Below are 19,503 nucleotides of genomic sequence, written 5' to 3' on the forward strand. Positions count from 1 at the left end.
CGGCGGCTCTGAAAACAGGGGCCTTTACAAAATAATGTAAATCTGTTGTAAAATGTCGACACCAAGAAGGTCACAGCTGTGCATCAACTGCCTGAGAGCTGCTGGGACGGCACAGAGGAGTGTTGAAGACGACCATCCTGACCAAAATGAAATGTTCATTCTGAACCCATTCAGTCGAGATGAAAGTGGGCATCTGCTCCCAGACATCAGGACCCAGAACCAGAACACTGGAGGCCCATGGCTGCTTAATCTAACCATGAATTACTACAATGAATCATTGAAACTCAACTCTCTGTAATAGTTTAGCATTTTCCTATTTCAGATTTTATTTCAGAATGGTAAAGTTCATAAGGTAATTTTTTGTTTGAGCAACTGGAACTGTTTAAAGAGTGAACTTTAATATTGTTCCAGATGGATGATGGTATTTGAATTCCAACATTAAGTATTCTGAACTGCAACCTGGCATTTGTGTGTTTATAAAATTAAAAATATCATGACCTTTTTGTTTCTAATACTTTCTTTAAACACTCCTCAATCAATTCAATGATGTACCGGATGTAAATGTATGTTAAAAAGCAGACCCTTGGACACTGTTTATAACTAATGTTGACTTGATAATGCAGAAATGAGATGCAGCTGCAGTTCCTTACCTTTACAGACAGGTGGCAGCCCACTCCACTGGGATGGGTGTCCAGGGACACAGTGGAGAACAGACTCACCCAGGAGCTGGTGGCCAGACAGGCAGGAATAGTGCAGGGTCTCTCCAGCCTGGAAGTTGAGCTTGTTGGAGCTGGGGATCCCGTAGGTTGGGGTTCCTGGGTGACTGCAGGGCACGAAGGTCTCGGCTAGAGGTAAAGAAAAATAGTTTATACTGACAAGTCTGCTGTCAATTAATATGTCTGAACAAAATGCTTTTTTCTGTCAGTGGAGTCAGTGGAAGATATTAACTGTCCACACTGTCATCGCACTAGGTTAGATATATGAGATCTGCAGAGAAGGAGTCCATCTTTCATCTTTCTAATAGCATGAATGTCCAATGAAAGTTAAAAGTGTCAAGAGTCATTAAAGGTGCTGAACACGCATCATGAGACGACGAACGTGGGCCAGTCAAATTTAAAACTCGGGAAATGATGTCCAGTGATAATTTAAAATATCGTGGTTTTCAGTACTTCATTGGAAACAGGTGAAAATATGTGATTGTACACCAAATGTCAGATTCAGATAACAAAACTGTAAAACTCCTGTCAATTGAAGTTCAGTGCCACACGCAATGAGTGCCTACTTTAACATCTTCACACATTAGCCTCTGCATACACTGGCTGTAATTGGTCACAGAGTGTGTATTAGTTTCAAACTGTGGCAGACCTGATCTACCCATTGAAAAATAGTCATGGAGAGACTGTTCAAACAATGTCAGAGGCCATGTATGAGGTGGCTTATGCAGTAGACAGGGACTACATGAAACAATTAGTAAGATTAGCAAACTAAAATGAAAAATTATTATAAAAATGATAATTTTATAAAAAAGCATATCCATATATGAGTGAACCTGAACACTATGATTAGAAATAGTTACATTAGTAAAGCAAAACTACCAGAATAATGGTTAAATAGCTAAAATGATTGTGTAAATGGTCGAAGTAGGTCAAAGTCATATAATTGATTAAATGCGTATGTGTATGTGTGTGCGTGTGTGTGTGTGTGTGTGTGTGTGTGTGTGTGTGTGTGTGTGTGTGTGTGTGTGTGTGTGTGTGTGTGTGTGTGTGTGTGTGTGTGTGTGTGTGTGGGACGGTTGGGGGGAGAAGGGGTGGGGGGTGGAGGATATGGAACCACTGGTCTGGATGTAATAAACTAGCTTTTCAGGCACATTAGCACAGTTTTAACTCATAAATCTTTGACCTGCCAAATCGCTGTAACCTATTATGAAGCTTCATTATTAAATCTACTTGTCAGAATCGGGATCTCAATTACAACAGCAATACGCCTGGAGGAAAATGAAATAATGTCATGTGTAGGCTACTTTAGGAGTGGAGAAAAAAATTGCATTAGAAAAGAAACCATGTCGGTGAAACAGTTCCACTTTCACTTCATGGCACATCTTTCTTTGCAGTCCTTCAGTCTTAAAGTTAAGGAGGATTTTAAGGAAATACAGTTTTCTTTATTTTTTACATGTCTTTTGCTGATTATTGTCTTTGTCTCATGCATAACAATGAACCGGCTTGTATCCTCCAAAGTAATTTCCGTTGGCCAGTTAAATTAATTATCAGTCATTGTCAGAGTACAGTATGTCTCCAACCAAAAAAAGTAGGTGAGGCAGAGGGTTAGACAATCTTGCAAATGAGGTTAATGCCTTCAAGGCTTTTTGAACCGGAAATTATATTTTAATCAGACTGATGTACTTCTAGCTTGTCAGCTTTATCAGGAATAAAGAAGTGGAAGGACATCATGCAATAGCAGATGGTAACTATTACCTTAAAATCACCAAAAGACAGAACATGTCTCCATCATAGTTACAGATTAAATCATAATCTGCAACATAATTACACAAACATTACCAAATAAATCTCAAACATTATGAAATTATAAAATCTCAGATCTTAGGTCGAAAAAAAATGTTTACACACAAGAATGTACAGTATATACTGAGATTTCTGTATTTGTTCACACATAGCTGAAGATAATAACAGCACAGGTTTGAACTGATATTCTATATATTTTAAGGTGAACATTGTATAATAAAACAAAGTTAAATTGCATGTGTTTAAAGTCACTTTATGTCATCTCATTTTGCATGTTAAAATGCTGTTAATGGGTTTTTAAATGTTTTTTTTTAATAGTTTTTTTTTATTATAAAAGAAAAAAAAAGAAGGTATTTTGGAAGTAAGTGTCTGCCTGGGTTTGATTGACAGCAGAAAGGCTGCAGGATTGTTGGTTTAACATCCACGTTGCCAAAGACATAAACAAAAAAAACAAAAATAACTGGTCCTGAAAAATCCGGAGCGCAGCAGCATCAAACCGGACCGAGTGGCATTTAACACCACATTTACATGCTGTTTCATGTGCTGCAGTGAGGACACTAATTTGTGACTATATTATAATAATATAAAATAATATTGTGACTGGAGTAAGAATACTTTTTTTGACATGCTCTTAGTGAAAGTGACACTTATAATGGCTGTCCAGAAGGCTTGAGCTCTTTTTCCAGTAATTCATTTGGGAACCGTCATCCACACATTTGGAGAATGTTTCAAGCTGTTTAGCAGAAAATCTGCACATTTCACACACGGCTCGCTCACCTGATTTGCAAACAATTAATCACTCTATTTTTGTACAATCCAGCATTGAAGTACCTGAAGTTCTCTTTGGCCACACGATCTACCAGTCTCTCTCTTGTTTTGTCTATAAGCAGATATGTTCCAACAAAACCTCTCCAAACCGTTGAATCCAGCAGGAGCACAGAGTGGCTGCTTTGGGGTTCTTCTGGCTCTGCTGGTTGCAGCATGTACAGAGTTGTCAGGGATGGAACATCTAATGTTTGCCTGCTTTATTTCACCGAAAGGGCCTTATTTTCATTACCGGCGCAGCGCAAATCCAGATGCATAGATATTTTGGTGCCATATAACGGGCTTGTTTCTGTGATAGTGCCACTTTGCAACGCTGAAAAAAAACGAGCTCAAACCAGGTCTAAGTCCGGCGCAGCCAGCGTAGAGCTGCTTTTGTAGCTTCAGTGTCTTTGTGAAGCCTCAGTGTTGTTTTAACTTTTACACACTTTTTCAGACATTGTCCTCATTAAAGGTGTCACAAGCACAGCAGTCGGGTAAAGAATGAAAAGAAAGAGCTTGTGAAAGAAGTAGAAACTTCTCTCACACCGCTGCACACCTGGCCATCCACTGCATAACATCCGACCAACAAATAAAGTGAGGAGTTAAAGAAACAGTTTGTTACGCACGCAGGCATCTCGGCAGCTTCTGGTTCCACCTGGGGCCTGAGGACCCGCGGTTGAAGCAGGTGAGCAGGCTGTTTCCAGACAGCGTGAAGCCCTCTTTGCAGATGTACTGGATGGTTGAACCCGCTGTGAAATGCGGACCTGACAGAACCCTCCGGCTGTGCTCCACCTTCCCAGGGTCAGCGCAAGACACCACTGGACAGCAAGAGAGAGAGAGACAGAGAGCTGATTACTGTCAACAGAAATGTTCTGTATTCTTTTATCTCACCTTCACAGAGAGACATTACTTTAAACTTACAACAATAAACTGCAGCTGTGGTGCAGTTGCTTTGCAATTTACAAAAGAAGTGAACATGTACCAGATTTTAAATATGCAGATAAGTATGGATGAGAGCAAACACGTGAGCATTATGAAGTATAAGGTAGGCTTGACTTTAATTTGAATAGTTTTACATCAGGAACTGTGTGGGTTATTCTGTATAGAGCCCAAAGTTTAGGTGTCCAAAATAATCACACATCATGTCTAACAAAACACTTTGTGGAAAACCATTTGCAGTCAGTGTCTCTCAGACATCAGCAGACACTTTTCCCACATTTCCACTGCAGACAGCTGCAGCTCTTGGTTGTTTTCAGCTCAGTCATATTGATTTCCGCTGAATTAATAAATGTAGTCCGTTGAGTTGACGATGCATTTGTGTGAATGCTCCTGTACACCTCTGCATTCATCCTGCTGCTTCATCAGTGGGAAATCATGAAGAAATGTTAGTGTGACAGTTCCATTGGCAGCCAAGCAGACGCAAACCGTTACAGATGCACCGCCATGTTTGACGGATGCAGTGGTACTCTGGGTCATGAGTTTCTTCCCTTTCCTGCACACCTTCCTCATGACACCATTTTGAAAGTTGATGATTTTATTTGTATCATTCCAGAGAACTTTGTTCCACAACTCTAGTGTTTTATTTAATTTACATTTTTTGGAAGTTTTTGTTAACTGCAGCCTGACCTCTGTTCTTCAGTTTTAGCAGCGATGTGCTGAATCCTCTTCTTTTACGAAGAAACATGCTTGACATGACTCTGTGCAGTCATGAAGGGCCTTTTCTTCACTGTGCTCATCCAGACTCCTGCTCCACACTCACCAGCTCATTGGGCATTTTCTAGTTTTCTTGTAAGCACCTGCTTTTGAATGAAAGCACACAACTGTTGATTTTGGCAAACCAACAACCTTCAATATGTCTGTGATTGGCTTTTGCTTTTTAAGTTTCATTATCTTGATTTGAAGACACCGCCACCTCAATCTGAATGAACTAACAGTGAAACGACACACACTTGTGGCACTACGTGTTGATAGGGCTTTATCTCCCACATAGTTCTTTGGATATGCATTTAAATTTACTCAAATTAAAGCACAGACTCTCACACGCTTTAAAGGACCACATCACACACATTCACCTTTTAGTGCAGTTACTAATAGTGATGTCTAGAAGTTATTTTAGTATGTCTTTAATGACACCGCTTGTAGTATATCTTGGTGCTTGTAGTATATCTTGGTGCTTACAGTGAAAGCATGGTGTGACCATATGCAGATTTTTTTTAAAGCATGCTGCAGCATTGATGATATTTTAATTACGTTGTTCCTCCCCTCCAGAATTTTTTTTTTTGTTCAATCCCATCGAACATATAAACTCACACCGTGAAGACTTAACAAGTGTCTGGGTGAGGAAAACATGCTGCAATATATTTAGCTTGTTTTTCTTTTTTCTTTTCTGTTTCCTCTTTGCCCTTCATGAAATCCTTGTTGAAACTATAAAGGGTCAGATGCCAAAAAATGCATCATATACTGTATGCTGAATGTGTATCATCTGACTAAGCTGATCTGAGTAGACAAAATACAAATTCTATAAACCAAGGGGACTGTGGGTAATATTTGTATACAACATGTAGATTTGGATCTTACATGGGAGCTTACCCGAAGTCAGTTCAGATCATTAAAATCCTTCCACTCTCTGTTTTTAAAGAGAATAACAGTCCCTCTGCTCCAGATTACAGGAGCCCACAGAAGCAGAATTTACAAATGAGTTGTGACTGTGCCGGCATCCAGTCAGCCTGGTTCTGGGCCCAGCCGTACAGGGGCCAGCTAGCCCAGAAACACAGGGTGGAAGTAAGCCATGCTGGAGCTGAGGCCTCCGTCTGCTCCCAGCGGGGCTGATTACTGGCACCACGGCAGAACTGCATGATGCTCCTGTATAATAGCTTAATGAAAAATGTTTTTTACTGTTCCAGTGAGGCCTGTTTTTCTGTTAGCTCTGTGTATCTATAAAATGTGATGCATTTTATTATCGAGTGCATGCTAAGGGGATTTTGGAAGGGACTGTGTCGTGGATGTAATTTATAATGATAATTTTTATAGTCTCAAAGGGTAAAAATGGCGTGCCAGCGAGCATAAAATTTATTACACACAGACTGCATCAAAAAGTCTGCATTGCATTTTCACCATTCCTGTCTTAGTTACTTGCGCAGGGTCAATTTGAAACTACATATATAATACAAAGCTCAAATCTGACATGGCTTTTCCACCAATCCATGAACTCTTCTCACTTATTCACTTCATAATCAGTTTTAGTTGAACTCTAAATATAGCACAACATCCAAGAGAGGGGACAGTGACCAAGACACATGAGTGGAGTGGGACGGACCATTATTTGTCATTTATCAAAATCAAAACTTAAAACACAATCACTATATTCAGTTAATATATATTTTGTGATATTTTAAAGTCTGTACAATCACTGGTGGATCAGATTTGATATATATTTGCAACCATACTGAATTGTTAAATTTTGACCTGGACTGGTACTATTTGCATGAGGAATTCTCCTGGTTTAATGTTTACATGTTGGAATCCCAGGTTATTGTAAAGACTAACTGACATGTGGTAGAAACCTCACAAATAAAGTTTGAATTTAGATTGACCTCCTGTGTTGGTGCTGAAAGCGAGGTGGACGCTGGTGCTGTGCTTGTTCCTCCTCTCTTCCCCATCTGAAGTGGATTGTGCAGTGGTGGTGGTGGTAATGCTTCTGTTCTCACCTCTTTCACAGCTCGGGAGGTCCCCGCTCCAGGTGAGGTCCCACTGGCACATGAGCAGCTCCGAGCCCATCACCTGGTAACCGGGGTAACACTGGTAGGTCACCACGGTGCCCTGAACCAGCTCAGGGTGAGAGGTGCTCTTCCAGCCATTAGAGATCTCCGGGAGCTCAGGGCAGGTGTCGTTACGAGCTACCTCTGCAGGAGTGGAAGCAGTGATCAGAGAGAGTGAGGGGAAAAGGACAACAAGAAATTAGATCAATGAGCTTTGAGTGATATGAGCTTAAAAAGGCAGATACAATTCTCTGGAGAGCTCATTAATATACTACTAATAATAATACATACATCAATAAGTATCTGTTTGTTCTACACTTTGGTTTGGAAAAAGACATCTTAACAGCTGGCTACCTGTGTAGGTTGTGTGTGAAGGAAATGTGATGTGGAGATGAAGAGAGAGAGACAGACTGAGGGAGGATGCTTGTGTTTGATCAGGCTGACCTCCGGACACATGAGCAGAGTTTGAAGTTCATAGTATATCTGTGCGAACGCAGCATTGCAGCATTTCTACACTTTAGGCTGCCGCTCAGGGGTCAATATGTTACAGCTTCTTAAACACCCAAGTCAAGCTTGCCACCAGCTGATTAAAGTTGTTGGGTTAACCCCAAAGTAAGAACCAGTTTGTTAGTCTAACGCTCACTTGAGGTGGACTGACCAGATATTCTGATTTGAAAGGTAATCTCAGTTAAGAAACGTCCAGCAGCTGAGTTCAGGTTAGTTTTTAATGTATGTTAAAACTGATCACATTCTTGTAAACTGTCACTGTGATGGTGACTGTCTTTGGTCTTCATAGTTTATTCTGACTTTGCTGTTGTAAACATTACGGTGCTGTTGTAGAAACTATATTTTGTCACATTATCACATTTATCCTTTCTAAAATGATGATACAACATTTGTTAGTAATGAAAAAGAGCCGATAAGAGCACTGACAAAACTGAGCAGATAAGAGTATGGACAAGATAAAAACACAATTTATTTATACCCGTTCCTTCAGCTGGGTAGTAAATACAGACTGACTACAGGGGGATTCGAAAACCGCAGTCAAAATCCATTCAGCTTTGTTTTACAAATGTTTTGTAATTAATGTTTTTATGGCACAGAGTGCTTTTTTAAATTATATGAGGTAATGATAAAAGTCCATAATTATGGGAAAATCAACCGTCTTTAAAATAATAACTGCCCACCACACAGCACCAAAGACAAGCCTCCTCTCAACCAGTTTATTCTGAACCATGATATCTTCCACTACTGTTATGCAGTCGGTCCCATAAATTCTCCAAGCTTACTTCACAGTAAGCTCGGCTGTCTGACCAAAAACACTGAGCGACCTGCCAGAAATCTTCCACTTATTTTGGATTCAGAACTTTGTTTTGATGCTCAAGTGAAAAATGTTATACTTTAATAATTACATGCATTTATTTTCTCCCACCTTCACTATTGTAATATACTTCATGCTGCCACCATTCAGCACTTCCTTCACTGACTCCTGGTAAACAATGCTGCTGTACAGATTCTAACGGGCACTAAAGAGACCGACCTATTACTCCAGTTCTTGCTCACTAACACTGGCTGCCGGTTACAATCCATTTTGACTCATAAAAGTCTATTTGTGTGCTATTACTATTTAAAGCATTTACTAGACTTGCTCCAAATTACATCAAGGCCTTATTAACCTGCTATGTGGCTATGCGTTCACTGAGATTGGTGGATGGGGCTCTGCTGGCCTTGAAAATGATGGAACAGTTTGCCTGAAGAGACGACACGACATCGTAGGTGTCTCTTCGCTGAACATTCTGTTATCGGAAAGCTTTCATGAAGGTCTGATATGTTGCAGTCTTTTATTATTGCACTTTTGACGGTTTATATTTTTGTGGTTCATTTGATCTATTCTGTTTAATGATGTCTGTTTGTTTTTCTTTTCCTTTTAAAAGCTATTTTTAGGTTATTTTTTCTTTCTCTTAAGGACGTTGTGACTTTGTTAAGAAAAGTGCTATATGAATGTTTTTTATATTATTTGTTTGTACATAATTAATAGCTTCATACAAGTGCCTCACAAGGTCTATTTCAACTGCTGGAACTTTACTGAGGGAGGAACCAGGGTCAAAATGAAGCTCTACCCGACAAAATTTCCCTGCACAGCAGCCTTAAGACATTTCATCAAAGATGTACCAAAGATAACATCCAGCCTCTGTTGTCATTTTTGCAGAGGATGTCATTTCTGGAAAATTTAGGACCATCTGATTGCAGCCATGGCCCTGCTGTGAAACCCCAAATCACAAAGTGCTGGAGGAACTTTTACCCCTGGTACATTTATTCGTTGGAAATAGAAGTGCGAGAGTGAATATTGGACTGCCGTCGCCAAAGGTCAAACTCGGCTGTTGGTCGACATGTCTCTGGATCACTGGTGCAGATTAAAGACCAGAGATTGGCCCACGTTACGGTTGTCGTCATTCTGGGTCAGTCTAAAAATCTTATGTAACAGGTTCTCGATGACTAAAAATGTCAAATGTAATACAGCAATAAGACATTAAAGAGAGCACAAGTTATCCATAGCCGTACATATGAAACCGAAGGATGCCGAAGCGATTCAAATGAGCTCTACTGTAGGGACAACGTAACCTGCCCGGCTCTTTGGCTCAGCTCAGCTCATTTCCAGGCAGGCAGCAGTGGGTTCAGGGCCTCTGCTTGGGAGTCTAATTTGGACAAACACACCAAAGTAATTGCGCCAGGGCACTAGACAAGCAAAACTCTCCAACACCTGCCCACGTTGCTGTCTTGTGTTTACATTCCACCAATGAGATTCATGAAGAGACTGTAATAAAAGCTATCCCTCTTTTTATCCCTCTTTGCTGATCATCTGTATTCTGTAGCCTTCCCTTCCCTCTGAATTCATTAGCTCTTATCAGATATTGTGTGCTGGATGTGGCGTGGTGCTTCGCTGATTGAAAGTCCCTGCCAACACTGGGGACAGCTTCTTATTGCTTCCATTTTTAAGTCTCATACCAGCAAAAACAAATGCCCTCCTCCTCTCTTTCATTTTACCTGACTTCTCTCCAATCTGCTGCTTTGCTGCCATTTTTCTTGTCTTCTCTGTAGCTGGTTATCAATGTTATTTTTCCTTTTTGTAATTTTGGGGTTTCTGACCCATCAGGACATTGTTAGACTATTTATTTTAGTATTAAAGATAAATGCTTTTCCCAGTGTGCTACATTTGTTTAATGTCTGAAAGCACAGTAGAGCTACAGAACTATGGGTCTGGATGTGGTTCTCCTGGCTCCGTTCGATGGACAGTGAGCTCCAGAAGTCGGAGACTACATTGAAAATCCATCCTATTTTCATGTATTCTTCAAAATTCAATTGCTATGATGAAGAATAGAGTGAATGAAGTGGGTTGAGAGAGCAGCAACACGCTTGCAGTCTGTTATTGATGTTGAGAACAACTGAAGGAACATTTTCAGAGAAAGACCTATTTTTATGTAATGTAGGCTATTAATTATACATAATTTTGCATTACATGTTTAGGAGCTGTATATTTTTAAACGGGGAGGAAACCCTGTTTTTGTATTTGACTTTGATCACGATCTGTTTTAATAAAAAGGGCTTGTGACATCTCACATGTGGCTTTAAATGAATGCTAAGCCCACTTCAGTCAGGATAAACAGGCTGGTCCAAAGGGCAGCTCTGTCCTGGACAGTCCTCTGGACTCCATAGAGGAGGTGGGTGAGAGGAGGATGTTCGCCAAGCTGACATCAATCATGGACAACACCTCTTACCCCTCCATGAGGCTGTGGGAGCTTTAAGCAGCTCCTTCAGACTGCTGCACCCTCAGAGCAGGAAAGAGCGCCACCTGCGGGTCGTTTGTTCCGGCTGTCAGACTGTTCAACACCAGCCTGTAATATCGTTGCACTGTTGATCTCATTTAGTTTCATAGCACCTGACACTTTTTTCCATTCATCCAAAACTGTATTTGCTTATTTTTATTTTATTTTATTTTATTTTTGTGTATATAGTCTGTGTGTGTGTATTTATTAATTGCTCTTATTTTTTCTTCTAAAATAATAATTTTGTATCTATCTTATTTCTTATATCTTATACGTATTTGTAAATGTTTTCATATTGTGTTCACTTTTTGGTTTTCTTTGCTGCTGTGACGACCAAATGTCCCCACTGTGGGATTAATAAAGTCTAATCTAATCTAATCTAATCTAATCTAATCTAATCTAATCTAATTTAATCTAATCTAATCTAATCTAATCTAATCTAATCTAATCTAATCTAATCTAATCTAATCTAATCTAATCTAATCTAATCTAATCTAATCTAATCTAATCTGATATAATTTTTGGGTTACCCAACTCTAATTCCAGTGAAGCTGCATTCAGAGGACGCTCAGCTGGACATGACTGATTTATCAGTGGTTCGTTCAAGTAAATCAACCTGCAGCCATTGTTCACCTGTGCATCACGTTTCCAGTGGAACATTGCTGATTAATTAGCATTGTGATAGCGGGAAACATCATAAGTGAAAGTGTTGAAAGTCAGATTGCAATTTTGAGCCAAGGGGAAATGTGTGTAAATATGCTCTCAGGACAGCTATAGGCATCTATCATTTAAATCACAATATATTTTTGATAATTGATAACATCCATTTATCAAAGCAGACCATGCCAAACATGAAGACTATAGAGCATGGCAGTGAGGTGTAAATCTTACCAAAGAAGTGGACGACGAAGCCATTGCCATAGCCGTAGACGTTGGTGGCCGGGTCCGACTGGAACTGGATGGTGACATCTGCAGTGGAGGTGTAGAGCTTAAAGCGGGACTTTGATCCTCCATACTGACCCAGAACTTTGGCTGTGAGGTCGTCTCCATCGTAAAAGGTCAACAGGTCATTTTTCCAGATGTTCAACCTGAAATAGGGAGCACACAGAATAGAGCTTGTATCGGGGTTTTACCTCAACAGGTAAATGGTGGTATTTGGGTTTTTCCCGTTTGTTAATCAGGTGGGAAATACTGTTGAAGCACTTCACTCCCTACTGTCTGCCACTGGCCTCACCTTTAAACCTTTCCCTGCTGTGAGGGTTGTGGTCACAACCCCTATATTATTGCGACAGCTCAAAACGTGTTCTTGAATTTTTAAAATGACAGATTAAAATTCGTAGAGGAACATAAATCAGACCAAGGTTACACATTACTAAGAGCCACTGTTACATCCTTTATGAGGGGCAGCATAGTTCCTGTTTCCTTGCTGCCGAGGGACGACATTATCAGGATATAAAAAGTCAGATCTGGGGATTACATGATTTTGTCTTTATGGAAAACAAGTTTGTTTTTCTGGCTTTTACTCAGATCGTTTTGTCTAATATACTGTAGCTCGTGGTCATAAACAGTTTTACTGGAGGTCTTTGGTGTAAGAAATCTCAGTTCAACAGAAAAAGTCTTTCCAACAACACAACTAAAAAGATTTGTGATACATTTTCACACTTCAAGCTTTTAACTGAATCTAAGGACTGAGAAGTAGAAATAACTACATTTCACAGTGCATTTAAATTACATTTATGCTTGCTACAATAAAAATGAACTTGCACCACCTCATTCCTGTTTTTGAAAAACTGTGAGGAGTGCAATGGGACAGAGACTCTGAGTGGACTGGCTACATTTATTGGGAGAATGAACTATTACAGATGTTGAACCTGGAGCAGATGGGTGCTTCGTGGGATGCGAGACTCATAGAACGATTGAATGACAAACAATATTCATCAATAACAGATGGTTGCCTAGCAAAGTAGACTTTTGAGTGGGCTAATGTTTGTTTGTGGGCAGCAGCTCGGGAGTTTATATTTTTTTAATACTTTTCACAAGTTTTGCTTTACTGACACTTTCTGTAATGAAACGGATGTTGATGTGTAAAATCACAGGAGTGATCTTTTACAATACAAATTCTGTTGCATGTAGGGTAGTCGGAGGCTATGCTTGCCTATACTTTCCCCACGTGAGCCCCTAATCAATACAAGAAAAGTATTAACCCTCGTGTTGTCCTTGGGTCAAAATGACCCGCAGCTGTGTTCAACCAAGTTCTATTTTATTTTCATATTTTTTGGGATCATTGGTGACAAGGAGGCTGTGAGGGTTTCTTTAAAGAATGATGACCAATGATCCCAAAACATATACAAATATAGAAATAAAATAGAACTTGGTTGAACACAGCTGTGGGTCATTTTGACCCAAGGACAACACGAGGGTTAAGTAGAATGTAAACATGACCAACAGTCAGAAAGGACAAACAAAACATTGTGATTTGGTGCTATATAAATAAATTAAATGAACATAAGAGAATCATTACATCACGTGAAAAAAAAGTGTAATTTCCTATATTTATATTAACATAATGATCCAGTTTACAGGTAATTCAGCTTGACGAGGAGCTCAAGAATCATGATGATAATAGTGATTAGTATATATTTCCCTCTATGAGGAGAATGACTTAATGTCATGCTGAATAACCACACTAAATGGTCACAGCTCATTGGCAAATGGCCATGCATATATGCCGATTTGGCCTACACAGCTGGATCTCTTGTGCACCCAGGGCTGTTTGAAAGTGTCACCTGGGGCTAAGCTATCTCTTTGTAGAGAGAAGATTTAGAGCATGAAAGAAATAGCTTAGCCAGAATAAAGCAGTGACATGCTCTTTGCTGTCGCTAATTAATCACCAGCGGCTCCTGATAAAACTCATTAGCCAGCCGGAGATTGAGCTATTAATCACTATGGGAATGCTGGAAAATCAAAGGTTCAAGAGGCGTAGAATGTATCGATACATGGCAAAGCCTGACAAAAGATAAAAAAAAATGTATTTTGGATTTTATTTCCTTTCCTTATCTTTTTTTCAAAAATGGAGAAAAAGAGGGAAATATGGGCGAGTTTGTGAATAGATGCGAACTAGAGTGGGGAGTGTTTGTTTTTCCAAAGGAGGAACCATTTATCTTCTGACAGCTGTACACACATTTAGCTACACACACGCTAACACTTCTAGTGGAAAAATGTGATTCTTAAACCCAACCTGCAACCCTCTTATCTGAGTGTATCCTCTTCATGGCCAAGGGCCCTATTTTCAACTGCCTGGACGCAGCGAATAGACCAAATAAACTCAAATACTTCAAAGTAAAATATGGATCACATCTCAAAAAAGTTGGGACAGGTGCATGTTTTGCATCACTTCTTTTTACAACATGTTGTAAATGTCTGGGAACTGAGGAGACCAGTTGTTGGAGTTTTGAAAGGGAAATGTGGTCCCATTGGCTCATTAAATGCAACCAAATTACAGGAATATGAAGGATTGACAGTATGGGCCCTATTTTCATCTGCCTGGATGGAGCGCAGTGTAAAACCCATTTGTTTGATATTTTGGTGAACACAAATGAAACGCACATCTGGTGCAACCCGGCACAGTGGGAACGTATGAGGAAGAGATCATTATAAGGTGTGTCACAGTCGACTTCAATCATGGCCAATCAAATTGGCTTCTTTCATTTCATTCAGGACTGCCGTGACACAACGGACTGTCAGTTTCCAATGAATGAAGGAGCCAACGGACAACCACCCAAACTTTACACTGAAGGAAAGTGACATAATTACCTGCAGGTTGAGCTTGTGAAGAAGTAACTAATTCTATAAATAACCCTTCTCCTTTCACTTTTTTGCTTCTGCTTCGTTCTTTAATGTCTATTTTTTTTCCCGTTTAAACTTTACAAATATGAATTCAAAAAGTAACTTGAGCAAATGGAGAACCTAGCAAGAGCCACCAGAGGGCAGTAAAAAGCTTGTTCTGTATTACATAGACTGCATGTAAATGTCCCTGGCCTCTGATTGGATCAATTCAGAGCTCCTTGCTGTTATCTGTAAATTAAATATATTCATTTTGATGAGGTGGCATTTTAGTTCTCCAGTTTCTTATAATTAAACATGCAGCAGTTAAAGTAAATGATGGAAAAAAATGCAAACAGAAGTCCTGCTAACGGTAGCTAGCTTATACGTTTTCTAAACTTGTGTGGGTTTTATGATAAGGACTTCTGTGTGAAAACAATGATCCCACAATGACATAAAATGAAACCATAACAGCCTTTTAGTTTGCTCTTTTCTGTCCAGCCTGAAATACATTTCATCCAAACTTCAGCCTTTGTGAGACAGATTGGAACTGCACAGCACAAAGCACTGACATACTGTATATCAGGATATACATCCAATACATTTTGCCTTTCATTTTCTTATGTGACAATTAAAGGAGTGTATCAATTTAAGAGTTGTTATTTCTGTGGCCATGTCTTTGTTGCTATTGTTCACTGATGTATCTGGAGAGCTGCCTGGTTGTAACATAAAAAGAAGACTTCTATCTTACAAAGCTCTGATTGCTGAACTGTTTCTTAGATCAGGGAAAACAGAAGTCGTTGTGCACAATGCCAGGTCTTTTCGACCCACTCAGCACATTGCAGATCTGAGTGGTGATTCTGAGTTCTGGACCAATAATGAATGCATTTTTCAGTGCAGAATAATTACTGGGAAATGCTTACTGTTGAAAAATGAGGAAAAATGATTCAAGTTTGACCTTTATAATTTCCTGTAAATACACACGGTCTTAATTCCTCCATTTGATTTACTTTGTAGTGTCACAAATGATCTAAATCAGTGTCCTTGTGGTTTTATTGTGCTCATTTCACAGTGACTCATGAAAAACTGAGATTTCTCCAACTAAATTCAATCTGATAGTTATTTTCTTTCTGAGTGTAAATGTTCCCCTCCCCCCTTTATAAATAACTCATTCATTCCTGTGAGACTAAAACTATTCCCACCCACAAACGTCTGTGCAAAGTGGGTGCTTGATGAAAGGAATCTGAAAATCAGACTTCACATGAACAGCTTGAACTCAATGTAAACCTGAAATCCCACTCTTCAACTCAGCATGAAAAAGTGAGACTGGCCTTAATAAAGCTCTCAATGTGCTCTTGAAGATGTACAGGTGGTCTTCACATCCTTAGTAAAACAAGTCTGCCTGCCTCCCAAACTCACAGTGATCCATGTTTATTTGATTAGGAGCAGATAAAGCCTCTCACCTGCTCGGAGAGAGAAGCAGATTGAGAAATATTGTTAGCTGGCGTCAAATTTGTTGTGATTAAGCAAAACAAGGCTTTGTGCGGCTCCGCGGTGCATCTGTGGAGAAAAATCAATCACAGCCTCTATTCCCTGACACTAATTTGATTTAGTTCAATTTGAAAAAACAGAGCTGAGCTTGGCCAGGCCCCCGGGAGAAGCTGCTTACACATTTCACCCCAACTATTCACTCCTGGTGTTTCTATTCCTCCAGAAGTCTGAAACACAGGTAGAAATCTGACGTACAACACCCATAGATGTATCATATAATGATACTAATATTCTAAGGTCATTGATATCAACTGGTTTTTAATAAGATTGCACATATACATTGGACAGATATTGTAAAACTCTGACTTATTTAAAGTGAAATTGTGTAAATCAGAGCTTTGTCCTGCAAAATAATCTTCATAATCAATCTTAATTTTCACGTTGCAATGAATGTGGAAATACAAAATCCGTTCTCAAGCAAAGGGATGGTGGTGTCACTTGAAATAGAATAAAAGAAAAGAAACTGTCATCAGCAAAGTGATCTTCATTTAATCCTCAAAAGGTCACATTGGACAAAGCTACTTGTTGAGTTTTTTGCTCAGTGATTTGTTGCTAGATGTCATGATCAGTTGTAAAATCAGTTCTAATCAAATATAAGGTCACTTTTAATTTTGGCTGCATTATAAGAGCAGTCGATTTAGCAATTTAGGCCTTCTAAGAGCGTCAGACTCCAGAAGGACTGTAAAATAAAGGATCAAAATCAGTGCAGCAGAGTCAAGGAGGTTACCTTTTTTGTTTCACTTCTTCCTTTACAAAACCCTCTCTCCATATTGCCCACAATGCAACTGGACTGCCAACAGCTCAGTCTGAGACTGAGACTCAGTAGTCAATAGCCAGTGATTGTAAAGTGTTTTTGCAGAACATTTTGATTTCACAAGTTGACATTTGAGTATAAAATGTCATCACTTCACCATGTTTTCTTATTAACCATTTATGTGAAATTTAGTTCTGATTACCTAACAAATTCTTAAGTTATGACCACAAATAAACTTTGTGAGGTATCAGTGACCTTTGACTTCACTTTATTTGAATCAAAGTGAATATTTATGTCAGATTTGAAGAAATTCCCTGAAAGATGTTCCTGACGGATCAAATTCACAACATTGGAACAGATGTAAGGTCGTAGCGAACTTGACCTTTGACCCACAATATCTAATCAATTCATCCTTTAGACTGGAAAGTTAACATATGTGCCAAATTTGAAGAAATTTCCTGAAAGCGTTCGAGAGATATTACAACACAAGAATGGGACAGATGTGAGGTAACAGTGACTTTGAGCTTTGACCCCCACCATCTAATCAGTTCATCCTTAAAGCCAAGTAAAGGTTTACGCCAAAATTCATGAAACCCTCTGAAAACATTTTTGGTAACGTGTTTCTGAAAGTGGGACAGATGGATAATAATATATTTATATTGCTTTGATTTAATAAAGTTAACAAGAGAATTGTGTTATTTCCAATGGCTGTTTTGCATTATGTATATATACATTTATCTAAATTTGTACTTCGCTGTGGTCTGCTGGGGGAGCAGCATTGGAGCCGGCGACACCAACAGACTTAACAAACTGGTTAAGAAGGCCGGCTCCATCATCGGCTACAAACTGGACAGTCTGGAAAAGGTGGTGGAGAGGAGGACACTGAACAAACTATTATTCATATTGGATAATCCTGACCACCCTCTCCACCACCTGCTGCAGGGACAGAGGAGGACGTTCTCCAAAAGACTCCTCCAGCTCTGCTGTCACAAGGACAGATACAGGAGATCATTCCAGATACAGGAGATCATTCCTGATACAGGAGATAGTTCCTGATACAGGAGATCATTCCTGATACAGGAGATCATTCCTGATACAGGAGATCATTCCTGATACAGGAGATAGTTCCTGATACAGGAGATCATTCCTGATACAGGAGATCATTCCAGATGCAGGAGATCATTCCTGATACAGGAGATCATTCCTGATACATGAGATCATTCCTGATACAGGAGATCATTCCTGATACAGGAGATCATTCCTGATACAGGAGATCATTCCTGATACAGGAGATCATTCCTGATACAGGAGATGGTTCCTGATACAGGAGATCATTCCTGATACAGGAGATCATTCCTGATACAGGAGATCATTCCTGATACAGGAGATCATTCCTGCCCACTGCAATAAGACTGTACAATAACTCACCTCTGGCAAAATCCATCACACAACAATAACACTGTTGTCTGTTGTCTGTTTTTCTTGGTTGTTTAAATAAAAAAAATAAAAAACAACAACAACAACTTTGCACTATTGTTTAGTTAGTTTTAATTTAATTATTCTATTTCATTTTATTCTATTTTATTGTATATACTGTGCATTTTTATATTTAATATTTTTTACTGTTATTTTATTTATTTCCTGTATCTATAAATGCTGCTGTAGCGAAAAAAAATGTCCCCTTGGGGATTAATAAAGTATCTATCTATCTATCTATCTATCTATCTATCTATCTATCTATCTATCTATCTATCTATCTATCTATCTATCTATCTATCTATCTATCTATCTATCTATCTATCTATCTATCTATCTATCTATCTATCTATCTATCTATCTATCTATCTATCTATCTATCTATCTATCTATCTATCTATCTATCTATCTATCTATCTATCTATCTATCTATCTATCTATCTATCTATCTATCTAAAGTGTGATTGTCCAACTTCAGTCACAACACGTTTCTGCAAATCTTTCACAATAAAAGCCTTTTTAAGATTTAAGGGGTTTCAGTCTAATATAACGCTAAAAGGCATTTCATTTGAAATAATACAGGAAGTGGTGAGTTTGTGTTGTCGCGTAAATGGAAGCGCATCAGAACAAGGCTTCAGGTTGATGTCGAGAATCAATTAATACATCTTAAATGTAATTATAACAAATTTGACCGTTCCATTTGTTTTCATTCGCTCTCTTGAATGATACGCTTTAGATTTTTAAACAATTAAAACATGTAAACAAATTTCAATCAGCTAAAAAAATATATAATTTTATTTCTTCACTTGAGGGAGCGTCGTTGCGATGCGCTCCGGCAGCACTACACCCCCGGGAGGGATGCCAGGTCATGGTATAAAAGAGGACATTCTGGTGTCCTGGAGAAGTGACACAGTTCAGATGATGTCTGCAACTATAATTTATGTTTTTCCTTGTTAGGAGGAGGCAGGTTGGGTGGATGGTTCAATACGACTGTG

General features: G+C 39.1%; 1 protein-coding gene across 1 annotated transcript in view; it reads right to left on the reverse strand.

Annotated features, from left to right (window-relative positions):
- Positions 1-19,503, reverse strand: part of LOC138631596 (seizure protein 6 homolog) — an 83,858-nt gene that overhangs the window by 8,273 nt on the left and 56,082 nt on the right. Inside the window, exons 8-11 of the mRNA XM_069716629.1 lie at positions 11,797-11,993; positions 7,031-7,225; positions 3,950-4,141; positions 651-845 (exon numbers count right to left, since the gene is read on the reverse strand). Of these exons, the coding sequence (XP_069572730.1) occupies positions 651-845; positions 3,950-4,141; positions 7,031-7,225; positions 11,797-11,993 (779 nt within the window). The remainder of the gene's footprint in view (positions 1-650; positions 846-3,949; positions 4,142-7,030; positions 7,226-11,796; positions 11,994-19,503) is intronic.

Source organism: Brachyistius frenatus, unplaced genomic scaffold (genome assembly GCF_029030835.1).
Source record: "Brachyistius frenatus isolate BFR_SWC_R1_liver_20210118 unplaced genomic scaffold, ASM2903083v1 Contig_160, whole genome shotgun sequence".
NCBI classification, from domain to species: domain Eukaryota; kingdom Metazoa; phylum Chordata; class Actinopteri; family Embiotocidae; genus Brachyistius; species Brachyistius frenatus.